Source organism: Mesocricetus auratus, unplaced genomic scaffold (assembly GCF_017639785.1).
Source record: "Mesocricetus auratus isolate SY011 unplaced genomic scaffold, BCM_Maur_2.0 Super-Scaffold_100018, whole genome shotgun sequence".
Taxonomy (NCBI): Eukaryota; Metazoa; Chordata; class Mammalia; order Rodentia; family Cricetidae; genus Mesocricetus; species Mesocricetus auratus.
Genome location: NW_024429199.1, coordinates 17,183,810 through 17,207,710, shown reverse-complemented (window position 1 = coordinate 17,207,710; position 23,901 = coordinate 17,183,810). Strand labels below are relative to the sequence as shown.

Genomic DNA, 23,901 nt, shown 5'->3' with positions numbered 1-23,901 from the left:
TAGTCAAAAAAGGACTTCATTTAATTAGTGAAATGTAGAGTTTTGCATAGAAAAAGGTTACAAAGTAATGCAGAAAAGACTAGGTACAGTAATTTTAAAACAGATATTTATGAGTATAACTTTGCATAACGTTCAACATTCTCATTTATTGCTTTCTCCACACAGCAGAGAAATGAAGTGCATAAGAGTACATGCTGTGTCTTTGTCTTTCGAATATAAAATCTCACGTGCTCAATTTCAATGTATTAGGAGATTATTTTGTCATTTAAACAAGATAAAAAAATCAAAACCAAAACACCATTATGTAGCTCTAATCTAGGCATGGTCAAAAATAATTTATGTACACTTCATTGCATACATTCATTGTGGTTTGGGATCAAATGCAATCGCTAAGTTGACCAAGGGCATTTAAAGCATGTAGCGTTTCTCTCCTGAATCCTCTGTCCTTATCTCATTACCTCCAGAAATACAACATTCCCCTCCCCACCACAAAAAGGGGCAAAACCAGACATTACATGTTGTCAGGAGAAAACTGAAGAAGTTAAGTGTATAAGCATAGCCCAAATGTAACGGAATAAATTAATCTGAACTTGCCAACTGAAGAGTTGTTGAGTTGGCACCAATGAGACTCTGGTGAGCACACAGCAGGTAACTGCTTCGAGGTGCACTGTACAGCTGTAAGTTTACAGAAAGAGCCATTGGGTCCTAAACCACGTCTCACTAGAGTGCATGGGAGCTTGACGGCAGAGCAGAAAGGCCTGTTGATGTGGGCACTAGTGGAATTGTTCTTTGCATCAATGCATTGCTAAATTGGGCACTAGTGGAATTGTTCTTTGCATCAATGCATTGCTAAATATCCCTGCTTGGCAAGTCTGTTTACAGAAGACAAAGACAAAACTATGTCTTGCAACTTAATTCCCATCAATCTTTATGGTCAATAAAACCTGTTGTTTTCAAAAGAGTACTATGTCTGCCGTTTAAAACATGTTGTCTGTTCCCTCCTTTTTCAACCTAACAGCCATGCCCTTCTGATCTTGTGCTACATTACATTCCTTAGCTCAGGCACTTAGATAACATTGTATATATATATTTTTTCTCCCTTTCTGTTTCAGGAGAATTCAGTTATGGCATTTTTTTTCTTTTCCAAGTCAGAAGTATTGGTGCACCGCTGGATGGTGACCTCCATATATTTTCCGGGAAAGGTTAAATGGAAACAGATGTGACGTTTTTAAGCTGCTGATGTCAGTTGCCAAGCTGCCTTAGACAAAGTGAAAAACAGATAATACATTTCCGTTTGTGAACTTTGCTTCTCAGATCGCTTTATTGTTGCTGCGTGGCTCTGTAGGTATCTGCGTGGCTACCTTCAGGGTGCAGAGGTTTAGAAGCTGACTCTGAAATGGACTTCCAGTTACTACTGCCAGAAATAACTTAAAAGGCTCCAACTTCTGTCCCCCAGGGTCGGTAAGGTTTACTGTTTGTTCCATTGCTTGTCTGCTGAGGACTGGAGGCTGCTGACACTGACAAGGGTGGGCTGATCGCTGTTGCAGCAGCAACTGCGGCTGCTGCGTTGGAGGGGAGCATGGGAAAGGCCCCTGCGAAGGACAGAGGGAAGCTGTGCGCAGCTGCGGTGGCCGCTGCGGCAGCGGCATGCACAGTGGCGGAAAGAGACAGGAGAGAGGTGGAGAGAGGCGGCACGCACGGTGCAACGGTGCCCGTTGATGGCATCCGAAGAGCTGAATCTGCATGGGCAAATGTCGCTGTGAGGAGGGCAGAGCCGTGGGCAGGAGGCACTTCTGAAGACGTGGATAGGCGACATGGGGTTGACTCCGATGTGTGGAGTCCGTTGGGTTGGAGCAGGGCTGTGGGGAGATGGTGGAAGGCTGCTGCCCAGTGGTGTGGGTGCAGGGGGTGGTGGTGGTGGGCCATGGAGGACGTCATCACTGCAGCCTCCCGCTGGGAGGCACAGGTGCTGAGATGAGAGACAAGGCGCACTCGCAGTGGATCTGATGAGTCAAGGCCTTCCACTGAGCTCAGGTACCTCGCCACTTCTGTCAAGCACTCTCGGAAACCAATGCTCATGAAGTCCATGGCAAGAGCATGGGCATCAAAGTAGCCTGAAGAAGAGATGAGGAGAGTCAGAGGCGAGAGAGCAAAAGAAGGAAAAATGGTTTTGGAGCGCAAGCACCCACTTAGATCTTCTGAAGAGATGGGGTGGCTCTTTCTGGAAACACAATGGCTGCCATGGCCGTGGATTTTTGCAGGAGAAAAGAAAGGTTACTCTGCAAGTAGCATGCACGACAACTTTAGCAATACTATAGTTCATCTACGATCTAAATGTCGCAAGAGGAAAAGTAAGTTAGGCACATTCATGTTTCAAATACCCCCTGCAGTGGGAGGGGACGTCTTATTTAGTCTTGTGGGGTAATGACTTTCCTCAACAATACTTTTCATGGAAATGGAAAAAGTTTCACAGAATTGGTGATTTACAGGACTTTTCCAGGACTGGACCCAGGACCTGTGCTCTCTATGCCAGCCCTCTGCCTTTGAGCTACCCCACAAATCCAAATTAGGTTCTTTACATCTTGACATCAAAAGCATTTACAACGTATCACTTCATGCTTTTACAGAGCAAACTTTGCCTGTTTCCTTTAGGTCACTTTATAATCGAAGCATTATGAAAAACTGTTGATATATTTATTGGGTAATCTGGAAGTGAGGGGGGAAAAGGTGTTTAGAGCAAACACAACCGTCAGGAAAACTGAAACAGCACCAAGCTGAACAAGAGACTATCAAGAAGGGTGGGGTGTCAGAAGTAAAAGTGGTTTGCATCCCCAGACCCTGGAGCAGTCATTAAGTAAAGTCTCTGGGATTGGGAGGAAAAGTTACTCCATGTGAGGCTATTGCACAGAGAGATTGCACATGCCCAGTCTGTAGGGTCCCCATCAGGCTGGAGCGCCGGAGTTTCACAAAAGAAGAAGGGAGGTAATGATCGGAGTTCAGAGATTCAGAAAATCCAAGAATTTGTTTCTCTCTAGAAAAGGCTATAATACTATGGCAGACTGAAAGGGACATACTAGCTTATTTGAATTTCCCTGACAGCTGTAAAGTGACATTTGAGGCTTTCTAGCTATGCTGCTGTGTATGGCTGGTCTTGCTGCACCTTAAGGAATATGAATTATGTAACTCCCATTCTGTTGTTGGAAGCAGAGGGAAACGGTGATGAGCAGCTGCCTCCTAAAAGTTGGTCTGGAGCCAACAATAACACATGCCCATAACCACTTCATCAGTATCAGTGCGGTTCTAAAGGCTTCAAGCCAACTAATTCATTTACAACCACCTGCGAGGAGCCCTTCATCATTGTCTCTGTTACAAATGATAAAACTGGTGCTCAGCTGTCACTTAGCTCAGCCCTGGTGACAGCCCTGGTGAACTGGAGAAGCAGAAGTCACAGTCAGGCAACTGCTCCAGAGTCCATGTCCTTTGCCATCACACTAGACACAGCCGGGAGTCTGGGCATGTGAGACAACACTGGCAATTCCTCTTGTTCAAGGCTTACACATTCTTCTGAGTGATGGCCTCTGCAGTGACTCCCGAAGTCAGACTTACATGGCATCTGGTTCGAAATGTCTGTTCACTAACTAATCTGGAATGAACTTTAGGACTGCTCAAGTAGTCACAAAGAACTGAGATAACACTTGTGGTAAGGTCAAAGGACAGACTTTCTCTCTAGAAACTCAGCTCATGTCAAGCATTCAAGATTCTGGTAGCCATTTCTCACCTCATGTATACCAATTGTAGGGAAAATAGAGTAATCGCATAGCTTTCCTGACACCACACCTAACTTCACTGCTCTCCTGAAATCCTGAGGTGGCAGGTGTAGAGGCTGTCACACGACTTAGGGCTCATGGAACATATTCTGCTACCTTAACCTCTGGAGACCAGCAGGTGACTTCCGACTCAGGTCAAAGGTTGTAGTTCAGTTAGATGGGACAACTGACTTCTAAGTTTTAACCATTAACATCTGTGTTACAAAATATTTGCATCCTATGCTATTCTTCATTCATTCAAGATAGTTTCTTGAGTCATTGTGACCTGAGGCAAATATACCATATGGACATCACGTATAATAATCTCCTCTACTGACATGAGTAGAAGATGGTTTGGGTCAAGGCTAATGTTATATCTGTTTTCAGATTAGTAAAAGTGACTGGCATCTAATTCCCTGCCCCACCCCACCATGCCCTGCTCTGTCCTGCTCTGCCTTGCCCTGTCCTGCCCTGCCCTGCCTTGCCCAGATCTAGGATCTGAGGACCGTTGAGGAAGCCTATGTATGATGTATCTAAGAGGCCTTCAGCATTCATTGAAGCACTGAACTTCTGGAAGCTTTCTCTTTATTCAGTTGTGAGATATACCTGGCTGAGATGGATCTCAAAGGCATCCATAAAAGAGTGAAAAAGCTGTAAAAGGGCAACAGGAAGTCTGAGAGAGGTGGCAGGAAGTGGGATAATGAAATGTGAGGGAATATTACAGCTGTCACAGTCTCATCCATCCTTAGTATGAGGGTCCTGATAATTCTTTTCTGATGGACTGTACAGTACAGGGGACATTCTACTGTGGATGGGGCCAGTCTGGATATCTACTCTGGTGAGTTCTCCCCAGGAACAGCCTGTTATATTGTTCTTTCCAGTAGAGATTTGGTACCTGTATTTCAAATGTTGTGGTTGTGTAAAGTCAAGACAGGTCAAAATGGTCTGGGAAACAACGATGAAAATAATTCTAGAGCCGCTTCCTTTAAATAGCTAAATTATTTCAGTTCTAGCCTTGATTTAATAAAAGTATGTGTGAGACAGACAGACAGACATAGACACAGAGAGAGAGAAAGGGGGGAGAGAAAGAGAGAGAGAGAGGGAGGGAGGGAGGGAGAGAGAGAGAGAGAGAGAGAGAGAGAGAGAGAGAGAGAGAGAGAGAGACAGAGAGACAGAGAGACCCAGCCTTGCTGATATTTGGCTGTTTGTGCGTTTGTTTTGGTTTTCTGTGCAGAGTCTAGAATGCACTTCTCAAATTTCAAACAAACCTCTGCCCAGGCTGCTGTGAAGGAAGCTGTAAGCTCCCACAGTATTAGGGAAGCAAGCACAAGTCCAGGGTCAAGTGCTTCTTTTGTTCTAGAAGTCCTTTCCCAGGAGTTCAATCCTGCCATTAGCATTGATTGCACCGCTTTAATCTGGGCTGCCTGTCTCAGCTTGTTAGGGGGCTGTTCAACTGTAACTTCCTTAGAATAGTAGAAGGACACGATGAAAAGAGAAAGGTAAAAGGGGGTGAACAATGGTGCCAACTCTTACCTTTCCCCCCTGTTGCCTGAAGCATCTTCAAATGATCCACAGTCATTTGCAATATTTCAGCCTTTTCCAACTTAGCAGATCCCTTCAGAATCAAATAACAAAGTCTCATGAGTCCTGCAGAAACTAACTTGGTACTTTATATAATGAACTTAGCACTCCAGTTCCAATTTTGCCTCTCATTATAAAATTCTATGTTTAATTTTATCACATAAAAATCCTGAATTTCTTTTACTTTAAATTCTGTGTGTGTGTGTGTGTGTGTGTGTGTGTGTGTGTGTGTGTGTGTGTGTGTGTTTTGCAGGTAACTATGCAAGTCAGGGCACCAGAACCTGGTGCAGCCTCTGTGAGCCACCTAGTATGGGTTCTGGGACCAAGTTTTGTTCCTTCTTTTAAAACTTTGGAGCCATCTCACCAGGCTCTGAAGTCTTTCTAAACTTTGTATAAAAGTACCAGTTACTGTGGCATAAACGATGATGTCAGCTTGCAGTGCTAAAGGCTAGGACAAGGCACAGAAGAAATGATTTGTTAAACAATAAGAACAATTATATTCCTAAGATCACCCCACAAACACTACGCCAACTGCAAAACTCTCAGACTTTGTACTGGATCTCTACTTAGATTAATGATATATTTCATCAAGGTACATTTATTTTTCATTACTATTGGAGACTAGAACAGTTAAATAGTTGAATGTTAATTTTGGAGAATAAGGACATAACATTTTAACAAAACATCGAAAGTAGAACATTTAAAAGTAGAAAATTCCAATGTCCTTATAGACACCAGAAGAAAACAAAATAGGAAAGAACTCTCAAGGTTACCAGCAGGTGTCACTGTGAATCCTAAGATCACAAATAGAAAGGACTAATTCACAGTTTACTTAAAGAGCATCATACATGCCTAAGGATTTTCCAATTATTCAAAACTGCTCTTAACAAAATAGTCTGGTGAATACGTTTTCATTGCTCCTCTTCTTAAAATAAAGTAACCTTTGAAAACCAGCTGAAACAAATGTGTCACTTAGAGTGTCTTGGGGGGCTGTGGTGGCTTCTAACTAACTTCCTCCAGGAGGGAATAATTAAACCAATATGTGGTTTGTTGTATTGTTGTTGTTTTGATGTGTGTGTGAAAAGAGTCCTGACATTTATTCTAAGTTCCTAGATTCCTATACTTGTTAGCTTTTACATTTATTTTTATTTGGTATTTTTTAAATTATCAGCATCCAGTAAATAGCAGAAGTTTCAGTTCTTTAGCTGTTGTAAAGAATATTCTTCTCCTCTAATTGTGACAGGGCCAGCTCACTAGGGTTGGCAGCCAGATTTTGTAAATGGGACCGCTTGTGTTTATGGTAACTAGTTGCCAACTACTGAGACTAGCTCTTAAGGTTTAAGTCAATATTTATGAAAAAAAGTCTAGCAAACCAAGACTAAGAAAAAAAACTCAATGTCGCAATGTAGATATTTCAGCTCTCAAAAAAGTAAAACATTCATAAGATATTGTCGTTTTCATTTGCAGCCTACTAATTAGCAATATAATTGTACTTATAGTACAGGCAAAGTTATCATATTGTGTATGAACTGCACAATGTATTTTTGTCTTAAATATACATAATCAATGGCATAACACGTCCTATGCTTTTCATTGTTCACCATGTCCATGAAGTCATATGAGCAGTTGCAGCGAAAGTGCCAAACTGCCACCCTGGATGGACTCCAAAGGCTCTGTGGGGCTTGCTTTACAATGTTTGCAGAATCATGAAGTAAACAAACCAACAAAAAAGGCACAAACAACCAACTGATGTTTTGCACCCAATTTGGAACTCAGTTGAAAACATTTTCTGTATAGAAACAGCTACATACAGAGTCAGTCTGAAAACCGAGACTTCCAAAGTCATGAAAGAAAGTGTAAGTACTTGGTTTTCTGCTTTCTCAAATGTGCAATAGCTTTTTCCTTTTTATGTAAAGGAATACTTGAAGTTTGAAAAGCAGCATTTATGACTAATTTGATTTTTACCAAACTCTCAAACTATGCCCCATATCAAACAATGTTATATTAATTCAAGAATTAAAAAACGAAAGTGGCTTGCTAAATAAATTGTATTAGTATAATTTAGGAAACCAAAGTAGAATCTTTACTTCCTTGACTTTGATTTCTTTTTAAAAGAGTACTTTCAAAGTTTTTGAGAAAAATGATATTTCACATGATACATTTTTTTCAAGAGTACTACATATAGCACACTTTTAAACAAAATCCCTGCTGGATTCAAAGAAAGAACAGAGAAAGCATGAGTCCTGGTACCCTTAAGGGGAAAATAAGCTAAAGAATGGAAATGTTTTCAACTTCATGACGGATTATGTTTTTAATAGTTTTGCCACAACAAAGCATTTGATTGAAACGGCTGGTCTCCGCTGGATCAGGGAGTCCACACAATTATTTTAGTGAGCTCCAACAAGAATCCACTTTCCCAGATGAGAAATCAGATTCTTTGAGCCTGGGGGGTGGTGGTGGTGGTTAACTTACTTGTTTTTCAAAAGCCGTTGGCACTAGCCGTCTCAACTCAGATAAACTGTTATTTATTCGATCCCGACGCCTTTTTTCTATTATCTATCCCAAAGAAAGCAAAACAGAAGTTACGTATGCAGTAACATTATTTAGGACAGGAAAACAGCAGGAGATGGGAACGCTGGATGGCATGGCATTAAAGAGGCGGGTTCACTTACCCCTCTCCTTTTCTTTCTTGCCATTATCTGAGAAGTGGTTGTTGGTGAGTTTGACCTCATCACTGAGCCTGCGCTTTGCCTGTGAAGGAGGCAGCTTATGTCAGGTGCTGCATCAGAGTAACAATTGTCCCCCATTCCCCACACCCATGCTTCATGGTACCCATTAATATTCAGATTCATTGCACAGATCATGTCTATGTTATTATTTTTTCCTTAGTTTTGGATTCCTTTTTAGTTCCCAGGTAGTAATTATGCCTTTCAGGAAAAAAAAAAAAAAGATGTTTGTGAGGCCTTGCGATGGCTTAGCAAGTTAAGGCAATGGCCACAAAGTCTGACCTGAGTTTCATCCCTTGGGCCCATGTGATGAAAGAGAAGCCACTTGGACTTCCACAAACAGAGGTGATGGTGACATGCACCTGGCCACACACAATAAATAAATGTAACTTAAAAAAAGAAGCCACTGGGTAATTTAGCTGTCAATTCAAATGACAAAAAGTGAACCTGAACTTTTGAATTCCCCAATGAACTAAGGTTGGCCAGCCAGTTAGTGTGAGGGGTCAGAGATTAATATGTTCTATTCCTCCTCATATATTTCTTAAAGGTCAACAAGCCATCTGATGACATGCCTCCTAGTATCTCCTGCCAGACATACTGAACATCACATGAGCCCCACAATAAAAGTCACCGTGCGTCAAACTTGTTTCTAAATGCCACTTTTAAAACAAGCCAAATACTTATACCATTCCCAAATTTCAACAACTACTCATATTTGGTAACATAAAAAGAACAGGCTTCAAGTTTTGCGTATTAACCTTTTAAAAGAATATCCTAACCATATCACTGGTAGGGAAGTTAAATTTTGGTCTAGTACTTTGCATGCTTTGCTTTGAAAATGAAAGTATGTTAGCAGCCTTCAAACTAAGCTGCAATCCTACTCGAGTTTACTAAGAGGTATTTTTATACTGAAAAGTTCTGTCAAACATTTATTTGCCCACAGAGTTGGTCACCTAATGTATACTCTCCTATGAGTACACATTAGTATATGTCGCTTTGAGATTCACAGACACTATAATTCTTTTCGGTCTTGAATTCTCCAGGCTCTGTCATTTGTTCTCTTTCGTTTTAGACGTTCTCCTATCACCCCATCTTCTCACTTCTGGATCTTAATTCGAAAGGAACCATCCTGTTCATTGTCACCCCTTCTCTACAGGTTTCACCTTTTCACGTGACAGCCTCCGTTTGCATTTTCTAAGACACTTCAACAATGAGAACTGGTAAACAGCGTCTAGAGCATCTTTTTTCTTCTTGCTGCCTTAGGGCTTTGATTTCTAAGTCTTAAAATACGTTCTGTGGAATAAAACCAATTTTCTACATGCAGGAAGGATTTTGTTCCTTGAGTGACAGCTGCAGATAAATAATTAAGGTGCTCCTGGGCATGCCAATTAGAAGCAATTATCATTTGACCCGCCTTGGCTCCAAAATGCCTGGGTAATCTCGCTGTCACAGGAAACTGGAGGTCTGTCTCTTGTGATCACAACGCTGATCCTTTAGAGACTAAAGGACAAGCGTCAAAGCAACGCTGCCTCGTTCGCTCCTTACATCTGTCACTCATGGGTGGGTCAGCCAGATCACCCTCTGTCAACCTGCGCAGTTCAACCCGTTTAGTCTTAACAACGCAGATGCTTTCATTTATCAGAAGCTCAAGTCGCGATCCCAGCTTCTTCCAAAACAGAAATCCAGTTTTTTGTTTTTTTCCTCCTGACCTATTTTGGATCTGTCCCTAAACACAGTTCCAGAGGCGGGGGCGTCGCCCGGACGTGCCTGTACGTGTGCTAGCGCTGACAGCCCAGGACCCTCCCTCGCCATCTCCCTCGCACGCTCCCTTCCAGTCGCGTCCCACGCCTAGTGCGAACCCTACCTCTCGCCCCACCCCGACTCCTCTAGCTCCGCGAGCACTTGCTTCTCGGGGACAACTTTCTCCTCTCCACCAGGAGCCCCGGGATTTCCTAGGAGCCCCAAGCTCCCGACGCTCTCCCGCTTCTGCGCGCTCACCCAGAGTAATTGTTCTCGCTTCCCACGTCGATGGTCTCATCCATATCGCTTTCGGAGGTCGTCTCCTCGCAAGGGCGTTTCATCGCGGCTAGAAGGAGCAGCCACCAACGCCAAGCCGGACGCAGCGCGCTCCCCGCGGGCCTCCTCCCTCCCTCCCAGCCCGGCTCCTGTAAGCGCGGCTCCCGGGGCGGCGCGGTCAGCTCCTCCAGACTCTTTCCCACGCCGCAGCCCAGCCTGGGCGCAAGAGCCGGCGCCAGCCACGCCCCCGTGAGGGCGGGGCCCCTTTGCTTCTCCAGGCCCCGCCTCCCCGGGACGGCGTGGCTTTCTATTGGCTAAGATGGAGAGGGCGGGCCCGATCTAGCCAATGCCCGCCGCGAGGCGCCCCCAAAGGCGTGGGAACGCGGCCGCGCACCTAGGAGCCCGCCGGTGACTTGGGGCGGCGGACCAGGGCGCGGGCGCGCTCGGGGCGGGCGGGCTCTGGGGTTTAGGCCCTTCTCTGCACGCCACGGTCTCTCCCGCCTAGTTTCTATCCTGGGTTTAAAGAATAACCGCTAGCGCGTGGCTGAGACGTGTGTGACGTCGGGGGTGGGTGGGTGGGGGCGGCGAGGCTCGGCGATCCACCCCACTCAGCTGTCCCTCCTCTGCACCCAAGCTGCTGACTGGCTGACCGCAGCGGTCACGTTGACCCTCAGGGGATTTTGAGAACTTTAAATCAAAGTTGCTTTTCACCCTGCCAAACTCCGCAGCCACAGGGTTGTGGGCAGATAAGGACGCGCGCTAACCCGTCCAGGTGCCTAACTTCAGGAGGTTGGCCCGGTGCAGTATCGGATTTGCCATCCCTCCCTCGGCTACTTCCTTTGTGTCTCCGGCCACAGGGACTGGGGGCTTAGATCGTCGGAGTAGATGGTAGGCTAACTGTTGGGAAGGATTAGCAAAGAAGCGGTAATTTCAGGAAACGATCTGAGTGGGTTTTCGAGTTCAAATTTCTCGGACTTGGACTATCCAAAAGAAATGCCCCAGTCCTTCCTCCAATCCCTAAGGTGTGTGCAGCCGCAGAGTACTTGAGCTTCTGAAGCCAGAGGACTCTTTGGCCCTGGATTTGTTTTATGAAGCCCCCATTCTTAGTAGGTCTTAGTGCGTGGACAGAATGGGTTGTCTAAACTCTAGGTGTGCTTTCAGACTTGGTTTCCAAGCTGCTGCCTCTCTCTCTGCAAAGGGCGGGACTTTTGAACCGGCTCCACGGACGTGTCTCCCCGCACTCAGGAGCTGGGCGCGCTGCTCAGTTGTCTGGCACTGTGGCTGCACAGCAGGGTGGGCTGGTGGGAGTCCAGCAGGAGATGCCACACGGGGCTCAGGGCCAGCTTTGCGCTTGGTGGACAAAAGCCTCTGAGAAAGAGGCTTCCATCAATCACCAAGGTCCTCCACCTTGCACAGATGTTTATCTTTCTGGAAATCTAAGGCACCTCTTGGACATTCCATTCCCTGGCCTCACTAGACCGGTGGAGCGGAAGAGGACAAGAGAAACAGGGACAGCGAAAGACTGGTGCAGCAGATTTGCTGGATGGAGAACTGGAAGGAGCCAGGGCAACGCCAAGGTCCTGCACTAAAACACAAACCCCCTTTCCTACAGGCCCTGGTCTCTTTTGTGCGGTCCCTTCAATAACCGTGTGAACAGAAATCTGAAACTTTCCGTCCTGACTTTTGAAACTTAACTCCAGGCAAATCACAAGGTCATCGGGGACCGGGCGGGGCCTGGCAAAGCAGGATGGGGTCAGTGCTGCTGGACCGCAGAACCGTGTGGGTGGCTGACTCCCCAGCTAGGCACTCAGTCTCTGCGCCGGCGCCTGGGTGCTCCGTGGTCTTAGCCAGGACTCATAGCAGATGGCCCGAGACTGCTGGTCCTATGCAAAGCCGACCAGTGCCTTGTGCTACTCTGGCTTCTGCAAGGGTTATCCAGCTGAGGGTGAGAGCCTTAAACCCAGCAGGTTCCGAGCCTCTCTTCTCCAGCTAGAGTCTGTGCTCCCCGTGCTCAGTAGACTTCACCACCAACCCCCGCCCTGAAATTAAGGTTTGCCACGCGAGCGTACGAGCAAATTAGTGGGAGCTTCCAAAGGCCTGAAGTAAAACCTGAAATCATTACGGGGTGGGTGGGGGGACAACCCTAACAGATTTTTTTCTCACTGTACTAGTGTATTTAATTATAATGATTGCGAAAAATTGCAGCGGGAAACGGTTTGGTTGTAATAAAGTAGCAATTGGTTAAAGTTTTTTTTTTTTTTCCATTTTGCTTTTGGAGACTTAACCGCTGTGTCATGTCATAAAAGAATATGTCAGGGACATTCGAAAGCACTAATGGATTAAAAAATATTTTTTACTTTTTGAGCAACGAGGGTCATATATTGAAAAAGTTTAGAATAGTGTCTGGGATACCGAAAACGTGTTTAGTGTAAAGAAGAATAAGCATGACAAAAGACAGCACTTTATAATGTCCAAAGGACATGATCATTAATCTTTAAAATACTTAATCCCAGCTACAGTGATTTTCCATTATTGCTATTGCTCTCGAGGATCCCTTTTGTCTGTTGCCTGCCTAGGCGACTTTCCTGTGTTGGGTCCTGCGTTTGGGTATGGGGTAGAAACAGAGGAAACTTGCAAGCAGTTCAGCCCTACTTAAAACAAAACAAGCCGAGCTTGGGTGGAGTGGGGAGGAGCAGGGAGAAAGAAAGAGAGCTTTGGGACTTAAGCCCCATCTCCCCTCAGCGACTTCGTTTTTCAGAGAGAGTGGCTGGAAAGTTTACTAAGAACCAGGGTGGAAGAAAAGGCGTCCGTGTGCAGAGCAATCTGCCTTCCTTTCCCTTTGAAAGATTTGAACAATGGGATAATTAGACCGATAGATACGGGGAGGAGGGACTGTCCTAGAAACGAAAGGCCATTAAGAAAGAAAGACCAGGCTGACAAATCTAAAGGCAAAAGGAGATGTAGACCCGGGTGCCTTCCCTAAATTGGTCATCTGGTCCCTGGTGCGTAAGTGATTTACTTCACTGAGTAGAGAGACGAACAGATGAGAAAGCGCAGAGATCTGGGGGTGGGGTGGGCAGGGTGGGGGTTGGGTGGGTGGGCGGCGGGGGGGGAATGACCAGACTCAGTGGTTTCCCTCTTCCTCTTGACCTACCTGTTTATTAGAATGCGACTTTTCCTACTTAAGTTTGGAGATCTTGACCAAGTCTTACCTTGCTCCTTAAATTTGAAATTTTAGCACCAAACTAATAAAGTGAAAAAAAATTTGCTGCTACTCTAAAAATTCCCTTGAAGAATTTTGGGAATGAATCATACACACACACACACACACACATACATACATACACACACACATATCTATACCTATATCTATATCTATCTATCTATCTATCTATCTATCTATCTATCTATGTATATATCACTTCTTTATTTGCATTGAGATGAGGCTTACTATTTCTTAAAAAAAAACAACTACTGGAGCATTTGCTTGTCTCAGAGTCTGCAAGGCATGATGTCATTAAAAAATATTTAACTTACTTTCCCTGTGAAGCAAGGGTAATTCTGTTGTTTAGAGACCTTATGTTAGTCTGAGAAGTCTAAATGCAGACAGTTCAAACTGGGAAGTCTAGTGTTTTCCCCCATTTGAAATGTCAACATGGAGGAGCACCCCCCTCCCCCACCCAGGGCAAACAGTGCTATTTTATTTGCAATTGCCAAGCAGGTGATAAGCGTGTGCTGATCTGTAGGCAGCCTTGTGGAGCTGTCTTGCCTGACTACAAGGCTATTGTGAGCAGGCACCACCTTAAAATGTGTGAGAATGCTGCGCCCTGGGAGTAGAGGCCAAGGGCAAGATCCTTGTGAATTTCAATACCTTTTCAACATTGGGCAGGCAGCAAGCCGGCCAGTCTAGGGTCACTGTGTGACACAAATATGCGAGCCAGTAAAACAACACAAAGCTGAAAGCAAGGGAAAGTCTAGCCCACCAACCTTGAAATCATGTCTGCAACAATGCTTCCTTTTAGCTTCAGCAAGTCTTCTCCCCAGGTTAGCTGCAGCACAGTGTGGACAGCATTCATGGTTATCTCTTCTAGGTGCCACTGCTTGTCACATCAGAGATAGCAAGGGAGGAAATCTAAGATCCCAAACTCCCTTTCCTGGAAGTTGTGTTATTTAGACTAATCTGTGCTACAAAGAGGGCAATCTACTTAAAAGCTTTTCCTTCATGAGGCCTTATGAGGACTCAGCACAGGTCCAGGGATAAAGATGACTTTTATGGTAAGACCCTTGAGAAGAGGGTTGTAGTACAGCAAGGAACCAGTTTTCCATACCCAAGTAAGCAATGGTCAGAAGACATCAGCACTCACTATGTGTTAACTACATTCTTCCAGGGGGCCAAATTGATGTTGACAGGTTTTTGTGTAAAAGAATGTCTTTAAATTTCTTTGTCCTTGATGCTGGTTTGACGAACAGGCCTCCCTCCCCTCTTTTATAGACACAGGGAAATACGTTTACTTCTCTCATGAAAGTGATTCTTAACTACATCCCCATTCTCTAAAATGATACCAGACATATAGTGGGTGCATGATAGGTGGTTTGGAATGAATTTCTCATTAAAAGTAATGAACACTGGTTTGTCCCATAAACACAGAGTTTAAATTCAGTGTAGTAATAAAATAAACGTGAACTAAGAGACTATGAAAATAAGAAGAGACTACGTAACCCTGAGCAGGAAGGACCTAACTGTATATGGGCTCTTAATTTAGTCTGGAGCATCCTAGTGGCCAAGGCAGAAGAGAACCATGAAGAACTTTCTAATTTTTATATTGGAAAAGTGAACACACTTAGCTTTTCAAAAAACAAACAAAACAAAACACAACAAAACTTTATTCAGAAACCATGTTCTAACCAAATCGCCTGGCTGCCTAGGTTACAGACTTGAAACGTTGAATTATTTGAAACAATTATTTTCCTTGTCTAAAATTCTTTCCTAAGGATCTCTATTAGTTATAGCAGGAAAAATAACGTTGACAGGATGTATACATGGAAACAATGGCTCCAAATGGCTGCACAAACCATCCAGTAAGCTGTCAGGATTAATTAATTGACGTGAACAGAACCAGCATCTCACGGTGCTCCCAAAAGTGGGATTTTTCTCTTGTAAAAGGGTTTGCTTTCACTTTAAGAAAGCAGATCATGTAAGTCGAGGAGTCCTGAATCTTGTTAGGTTGGCATTACAAGATGAAAGTAAAATAGTTTGAAATGACCAATGCCACGGGCCTATTAAAAGTACTTGTCCACAGAATACAAATGAATATCTACATCTTCTTAGTGTATCTAGCAGATCATTTCTGCTAGATATGGTCACTTTTATACCCTCATTATAGACTTGGGAGGTGTGTCTGAAAAAAAAACAAATAGACTGAAAATTATTTACTAATTTTAGATTTTCTGTGGGGGGAAAAAGGACCAGCTATTTTCAGACCTCAGTGTTTTGTAAACCTACTGAAAAATGGACTGTTTGAGAAACATTAAAAAGAAGAAAGTTTTTTTTCTCCACCCTAGACAGGGCTAAATTTGTTCTACCAGATAAGACTTTGACCACTTCTTGGTATCTGTTGGTTAAATACAAAGCACGGCAGTTTGTGTCTTTAGGTATGAGGCATCCAAATCATTTAATAGCTTGAGAATATATTGGGAACAATAGACCAAATATATATTTTTTCTTTTGGTTTTTATGAGACAGGGTTTCTCTGTATTGTTTTGGAGGCTGTCGGTCCAGCCCGGCCTCGAACTCACAGAGTTCCGCCTGCCTCTCCCTCCTGAGTGCGCCACCACCGCCCGGCCTAGACCAAATATTTTTAAGAGGTAGATCTTATGTTCAGTAATAGGCCATTATATTTATAGAAAATAAATACTTTAAAGAAAATAGCAGTTTGTTGAGGGACTGTCATATTTGCCAGGGCAATGACACTTTGACAACAGAATGCCTTGTTATTTCACAGACAGCTCTAAGCTCACCTGCAGCATGGAAAACAGCAGTGCACTACGCCTCAAACATGCAAGAAAAGTACAGTGTATGCTTCCATGGCACTTTAGTTGAGAACATTATGAAGTTATAAATCAAAACTCCCAGGACTCAGGATTTTCTGGTCCAGGATGGCTGGTAGATGGGCAGGAAGATTTGAAAACCTGGCAACAGAAGATAGACCGTTACTAAAAATATACAAATGATATATGTGGGTATGTATGTATAAGTCTGTTTATAAATACAAGTATCTACATAATAAGGCACAAAATTAAAAGTTGTAAAATTGTTAGCATTTGAAAAGCTATGACAAAACTAATACAAACCAGTAGTTCAAATCTGAGAGGGAGTGTTATATAGTTGAACATAAATTACACAATGGGATTTATAGGGTTTATATATTTGGTAGGATATTCATTTTTTAAAAAAACTCATTTATTATTTTGGACTCTGTAATTTCTTATCTTTTCTCTACTCCATTACCTACATTTTAAAGGCAGTTTTAAAATGCAGAATAACAGAGCTTAGTAGTCTGTAGCTCTCAGTGTAATGCGAATGGTTATTTTAGAGGACTAGGAGGGGAAAGTGGATGTCTCCATTGCTCAGAAGGAGCTCCCGGAAATTCATGGGACTACTGCTATGTTGCTAAATTATGATGTGTATTGACTTTGGTGGGACAATGAAATTTTGAACAAAATTGAAAAGTTCTAACTATAAACCAAGTGGTGGTGGTAGTGCCCACCTTTAATCACAGCCCTTCGGAGGCAGAGGGAGATGGGGTTTAAGGCCAGCCTGGTCTACAGATAGACCAGGACAGAGAAACCATTTCTCAAAAAAAAATTTAAAAATTTCTAACCATAAATTTGCTTTTGGAGGCATCAATTCAGGATAACATATTCAAATTTTAGTTTTAACCATGAAATGCTTTTCTCCTATTTTTAGAGTGTGGATTGAGAACAGCGCAGTAAGGACTAGGTAGATGGAGCACTGTGTGTGTGTGTGTGTGTGTTGTGTGTGTGTGTGTGTGTGTGTGTGTGTGTGTGTGTGTAGATGGTGGTGGTAGTAAGGTACAATCTAAAAAAACGAAACTAAAGAGCTAGGGATCAGATCTAGTAGAACTGTAGTATATGTGCTGAGAACAGACAAACAAACCTTTATTAATCATTGCAGGAATTTGTAGACAGTATCTCTCTTCATTTGTTTATTTCCATTTCCTGGCCACGAAAAGGCTGAATAGCTACTCTGAGCAATGTTCCACTGAGCAATGTGGGTGAGGTATGATGAGCTAGATTCAATTCTTCCAATTTGGAAATAGTAGAAAAAATAATAGGGGACTCTGCATAAACAACTGTTAAACAAAGTTCGACAACGTCAAGGCCAAAGTAAGCAGAATACTGCATGCTCTGCACACAAAGACGGAAAAGATGAATTTGAAAAGGGGATTTCAGTAGAAGGCACTCCAGTCTAGAGAAAAGAGGCTTTTAAGGGTAGAGATGACCTAAGAACCTTTGTCTTCAGGATCCTTTGATATTAGAAGCACATTGCTTTCACTTAGCTTTATTGAGTGTCCTTACATTGCCCTTAAACATTCTGCACAATCCCCCACCTACTCCCCAGAGCCCTTTTTTCTTTTTAGAAATTAAAATATAACTGCATCATTTCTCCCTTTCCCTTTTGTCTCCCCAAACCCACACTAAGCCCACTCAATCCCCCAAATTCATGACTTTTCTTTTAACTGTCTTGTGTGTGTGCACATGCGCATGTGCGTGCTACTTGCACACATATGAGCTTAGGGGTATCTAATTGATATTGGATAACCAATTAGGGGGATCATACACAGAGAGGACAATTTTATTGTCAACATTCCTTTGTTACTTGTAGGTCTTATAGGTCCCTTGAAATTCACCTCTTTCCATGCTAGCATCTGTATTGATATTGTACTTCTTCATGTCTTATTTAGGCAGTCATGCTGCTGAAGTATTATGGACAAAGCTTCTCTGTTATTTCTAGGAGATGTAATCTTACATCAGGTTCCCTGGTCCTCTGGAACTTAAAGTCTTCCCATTATCTTTTCTGAGATGCCCCTGAACCTTAGGTTCAGGAGTTGCTTGTAGATGTATCTATTGAGCCTGAGTTCCCTACAATAAGTTGTTCTCTGCATTTTGACCAGTTGTGGTTTTCTGTAATAGTCTCCCTATGTTGCAAAAGTGAAGTTTCTTTGATGAGAAGTGAGACCTACATTTATCTGTGGACATAAGGACACATATTTAAAGTGCAATTAGGAATTATGCTGGTTTAACAAAGTGGTGGTAGGAGGCTCTCCTATGAGATCCATGACCTCACTGGACCAGTACCAAGCATTTCTCCCTGCACTGTTAAATAGGTCTTAAGTCCAATTAGACAGTTGTCGGTTGGTTACTGACAAGATATGAATGCCAGTATTGTACTCTTAGGGTATCCTGGCATGCTCATCTTTGTTGAGGTTTATAAGTGTCATAGCTGGTAGCACTATTGTTTTCTTTCTTCCCTTTGAAGCTTGCGAGGAACCCTCTGGTACCATGAAAGCTCATCCTTATGAAGCGGGCAGAAAGCTACAAATTAAATAGATGCCAAGTCACATGAGGGTAGAAGAATACTTGTGATCCTTAGGGAAAGGTGGAGTGATGGAAATGGAGAGTGTCTGGAGAGGAGATATGAGTTAGGCTATAGGCAAGTCATGATAGACTGGCATAAAAAGCTTGGTATCTTCCCAATGTTCTCAAAAGCCTCTAAGAGTATTAGAAGCATTACATTAGAAAAAGAAAAAGAACATGTCTTGGGAAATGGGATCTCATTCTCCCTGCCCCCCCCGTGTGTGTGTGTGTGTGTGTGTGTGTGTGTGTGTGTGTGTGAGATGCAAGCATGTGAGTATGTTTATGGGTGCTTGTGCCCAATTACGTGCACCAGGGAAGGACATCAGTATCTTTCTTTATCTCTATCTTATTACCTTGAATGAGGTTCTCTTATTGAACTGGAAGCTCATTGTTTTGGCTAGGATAACTGCTCAGCTAGCTCCCATGATCTGCCAGTCTCTGCCCATGCCCCATCCCAATGTTGTAGTTGAAGACCTGCGAAGGCATACTTGCCTTTTTATATAGCTGCTGGGGATTAAACTTAGGTCTTCATGCTTCCACAACACGTACTTTTATCCACTGAACCATCTTCCCAGTCTCAGAAAAAAATGGGATTTAAAAAAATTTTATTTTATATACGTGAGTGTTCTGTCTGCATGTTTGTGCACCACAGGTGTGCAGTACCTGCTGAGGCCAGAAGAGGGCATTAGAACCCCTGAAACTGTAGTTATGGATGGCTGTGAGTCCCAAGTGGGTACAGGAAACTGAACTCTGGGTCATCTGCAAGAGCAGCAAACGCTCTTACCCCCTGAGCCATCATTCCAGTTGTGGAAAATGGGGGGTTTTTGATGATGATTGTTTCTCAGTGTGTTTTACTATTGAGGATGGTATAGTGTGGGTTTTAAATGCCTCCAAAGACACATGTGTTGAAAACTTGGTCCTCTGGGTGTGGAGGTGGAGAGGTGCCTTGGCCCTGCCTCAGCTAGATGATGGACAGACTTAGTAGACTTCCTATGGGAGGCCTTACCCTCTCTGTGGAGCAGATGAGAGGAGGGGGGAGTGGAGGGAGGAAAAGAGGGAGGGGGAACTGGGATTGGAATGTAAAAAATAAATTAATAATAATAAAAAAACTTGATCCTTATTCTGGGGTACAACTGGGAAATGTTGAGACAGTTAGGAAATTGGGCCTTATGGAAGGAAGGAAGTTAGGTCACTGGAGCTCATGCCTTCGAATGGGATAGTGACACAAAACTCTTCCTATTTCTTTTTGCTTCCTGGACTCCATCAGGTAGACAGATCTCCTCCAGCATGTACTTCCACCATGCCACCATGAGTTCAAAGCAATAGGTCAAGTGACCATGGATTTCAATCAATGGACCTGTGAACTATAATATACCTCTCCTACGCATGAGCTGTTCATGTCAGGTGTTTGCTACAGCAATGAAAAAAGCTAACAGTGAAGAGGATTGTTAGGTATAACTCTGCACTTGGAAACACTGCTTTGAATTGTGTTCTTTGATTTTCCTTAATATAAGATAATTACACGCACACGCACATACCCCCCCCCCCCAACACATGCACACACGATTTAGCTACCTTCTAAGCAGAATACTCAAATGACTATGTCAGGACTTGCATTTGAGTGTTTACAGATTTGTTTTGAAATCTATCATGCCATAATTAAAATCAGAACATGGTTATGCCCTCAATGATTAAGAGAACTTTCCTAAAGTTATATTTTAAGCTTCATCGACTTCAAAGTAACACAAAGTACAGGGACACAGTTAGCCATCAATGGATTTGTCCAGCTTAAATTCTCTCAGTGAAACACTGAGCTATGAATCTTTCTTGCTACTTCTTGCTGAGAGAGAGGTTACAGCAATGAGTCTCAACTTTCCTAATGCTGTGTCCCTTTAATACAGTTCCTCATGTTGTGGTGACCCCCCAACCATAAAATTATTTTCATTCCTACTTCATAGCTGTGATTTTCCTACTGTTATGAATTGTAATGTAAATATGTGCTATATCTGATGGTCTTGGGCTACCTCTGTAGAAGGGTTGTGTGACCCCCAAAGGGGTTGTGACACAAACATTGAGAACCACTGGATTACAGCTACCTTTCTACAGAATGTTTGCCATTAGCAAACACTCATGGATTTTATAACTCAATTGTCATTCAGATATTTTTAGACAACACCCCTTTCATCCTTCTATCCAAAGGCCTTGCTGAAATGGGTGTTACTTGTATTTAAATGTTGACGAGTTGGAAAGCAGCCATGATGCTCAAAAAGGAAATACAAGACACACTTAAAGCTTTCTTCTTGTCACTTGAGAGCAGATAAACAAGAAGAGTGTTCCTCTCACCAGACAGAGGCAAGCAAGGTAGTGCTTGTCAAATCAGGCAAGGCACCTGCAGCTCTGACACCTTTTCCTCACAAATTACTTTACTCCAAGTTTTACTAATGAGCCATCTCATGGGCTATTTGAAAGCAACACAGCCCGTGATTCTCGTCCCTGAGGAATTCACTATTCTGAGATTACAGTAACAAGGATCATGATCACTTCCATTTACTCATGGATATGTTCTTATTTTCCCTATTTTAAAAGTTTTATTCAACTTGGAATTTATTATGCCATATTTTATACGTAGGAATGAATGTTAGTTCATTTGTCCACAGAACACTGACTAGATGCCCACAATGTCCCAAGTAAAACACTCTTAGGTAAGTGATTGATAGATAACACTTTCAGATTTTATGCCTTCAAGAAGCCACTGAGATTTCAAATGGTTCTGGACTGGCCTTAGACTGACTGATTGGTGATGACCAAGTGTGGTTCTCATGGAGCTTTTACTTCATTATGTAATTGCATCTTCTTGCTTATTTCTTATTAGATTCCATTAATTTGTTCTTTTACATATGTCAGTACCCCAATAATTTGTTATAATTTTAAAACAATGCATTTTAATAAATAATAGTATGGCAAGGATGAACTTCAACTCTGAGATTGGAAGTGTATGCCAACACACCTGACTCAGTACAGTGGAATCTTACAGAGTATCAGATCTTTTAACATTTTAGTCGGCACACTGGTGACAAATTTCCGGGATCAGGGGTGGCTTTTGTATTGGCTGTCTATGCACAGTTTCTAAAATCATGCCCCCCCTTTCACTGATGAATATACAAGTTTTCTTTATTTTTAAGATTCTTCCTGCGGTGATGATGTTTGTGGTACTTGTGATAGGGAGAGGGTAGTTGATAAGTGCTGTATGATTCACAGTGTATAGATAGGCACGAATCCCTTACTATCTTAAAACTGATATTTCTTGTGAATGATCAAATGCTAATCCTATATGCACAATTCAAATATGGAAGGGGGAGCTGAAAGTTGACATGCTGTGAGGGTATTACAGGAATGATTCATTTGGAAAATATATTTTTCTTCTGTTCTCTGTAGAGATAAGGATAAAATCCCAGAAGAAATAAACTATTATTAGATTGGTGGTCTTTTCTTTGTTCTTCCAGTTGGTGTGTATAATGGAAAGGACATGAACTTTGGAATCATGCAAACCTAGGTTAAATTCTTCCCTCTGTTACTTAAATAGCATATGCTATTTAAGCCATATTAATATTTCTTTTAGTTTCCTATCTGGAAAATGTAGCTTACTGATTGGATTTAGTCATCAGTTAAGTTAAATTTGAAACTCCTAGCATTACATATTAATTTTCTTTTCCTTTCATTACTAAGTGACAACAAAAGTTGTCTGTTCAGAGAAAGCGCTTATAGTACTGGGTGCTTTTTTCCCCCTGGGCTTATCATGAAGCTAATGCCTTAATTTTTCACAATGCTTGATTTTTTAATGTATGGCTTCTATTTCATGCTTCACCAAATTATAGTGCTTGCAAAGTACCGTGAGCTTTCTTAGCACAAAGCACACAATACTACCTTATTTCCATGGGGTCTTCCATCCCTTCTGGCTCTTATACTCTTTCTGCTTCCTCTTCTGCAGAGTTCCCTAAGCCCCAAGGCCAGGGATTTGATGGAGGTATCTATTCTTGGGAAGGCTGTTCCCAAGTCTCTCACTCTCTGCATGTTGATTGGCTGTGGTTCACTGCATTTGTTCCCATCTGCTGCAGGCAGAAGCTTCTCTGGTAATGGCTGAACAAGTCATGGATATTTGAGCATAGTAGAATGCAGTTTGGAATCATTTTATTGCTATGCTCTTTTAGCAGAACAGTAGTATTTAGTTTTCCCCTGGGTCTCAGGCCTATCTAGTTTCAGGATCTTGGACACCCAGCAGTGTCAGGGACAGAGTCCATCCCATGGAGTGGTCCTTAAGTCCAATCAGATATTGTTTGGTCACTCCTACAAGTTTTGTGCCACCGTCGCACCAATGTGTCTTGCAGGCAGGTCACCATTATAGATAAAGAGTTTGTGGCTTGGTTGGTGCTTACAGCTTCCCTTTGGTAGCATGTAAGTACCTTTCAGAGTCATGAATACTAGTCATTAGGGGTGAAGATCCAGGTAGACACCAGCTTGAATTCTTCACATTCAGTGAATGTTGTAGATGTTGTCTTTAGCAATAGGGCCTTACTTTCAGTTTGTGGAGAACAACCAATAGCCTTGGCAATAGTGTGGGTCAGTTGGGGCTCCTATGGGTCCCCTTTAGCCAAGAAACCAATTAGATGCAATCCATTCTCAGTACTGGAGACTTCATTTGGTGGCAGAAGATGTCCAGTTGGGACTCATGTTAGATGACGATATACATTTGTGTATTAAATTCTTTTAGACTTATTTATTTTCTTTTATGTGTATGAGTAGTTTGCCTGCATCTATGTGTATGCACATCATCTATGTGCCTGGTGCTTGTGGCAGTCAGAAGAGGGCACCAGATATCTCAGAACTGGAATTATAGAAGATTGTGTGACACTATGTCGGCACTGAGAACCAGTTCTGGGTCCTAGTACAAATAGAATTAATGGTTGTGGGTTTTGTGTGGCATACCCAATTTGTCTATCTGCACACACACACACACACACACACACACACACACACACACACACCCCTGATATTAATCACCAAACCCTGTAGGTACTGTCATTAAAAACAACAACAACAACAGCAGCAGCAACAGC

At 42.8% G+C, this 23,901-nt stretch overlaps 1 protein-coding gene across 1 annotated transcript; it reads right to left on the bottom strand.

Annotated features, from left to right (window-relative positions):
• Positions 1-10,377, bottom strand: Hey2 (hes related family bHLH transcription factor with YRPW motif 2). Its single transcript, XM_005065770.4, has 5 exons — positions 10,112-10,377; positions 8,060-8,138; positions 7,860-7,943; positions 5,340-5,421; positions 1-2,114 (listed from the first exon to the last, which is right to left on the bottom strand). Exons 1-5 carry the CDS (start codon positions 10,192-10,194, stop codon positions 1,429-1,431), a joined length of 1,014 nt encoding a protein of 337 aa, XP_005065827.1. The 5' UTR covers positions 10,195-10,377; the 3' UTR covers positions 1-1,428.
• Positions 10,378-23,901: the final 13,524 nt, after the last annotated feature.

Excerpts from the sequence above, each read along its gene's own strand:
- Hey2 (XM_005065770.4), bottom strand. The coding sequence starts at position 10,194 with ATGAAACGCCCTTGCGAGGAGACGACCTCCGAAAGCGATATGGATGAG. Across the intron at positions 7,944-8,059 it reads CAAGAAAGAAAAGGAGAGGG|ATAATAGAAAAAAGGCGTCG; the intron begins GTAAGTGAACCC and ends TCTTTGGGATAG. Across the intron at positions 5,422-7,859 it reads CAACGGCTTTTGAAAAACAA|GGATCTGCTAAGTTGGAAAA; the intron begins GTAAGTTAACCA and ends TTGATTCTGAAG.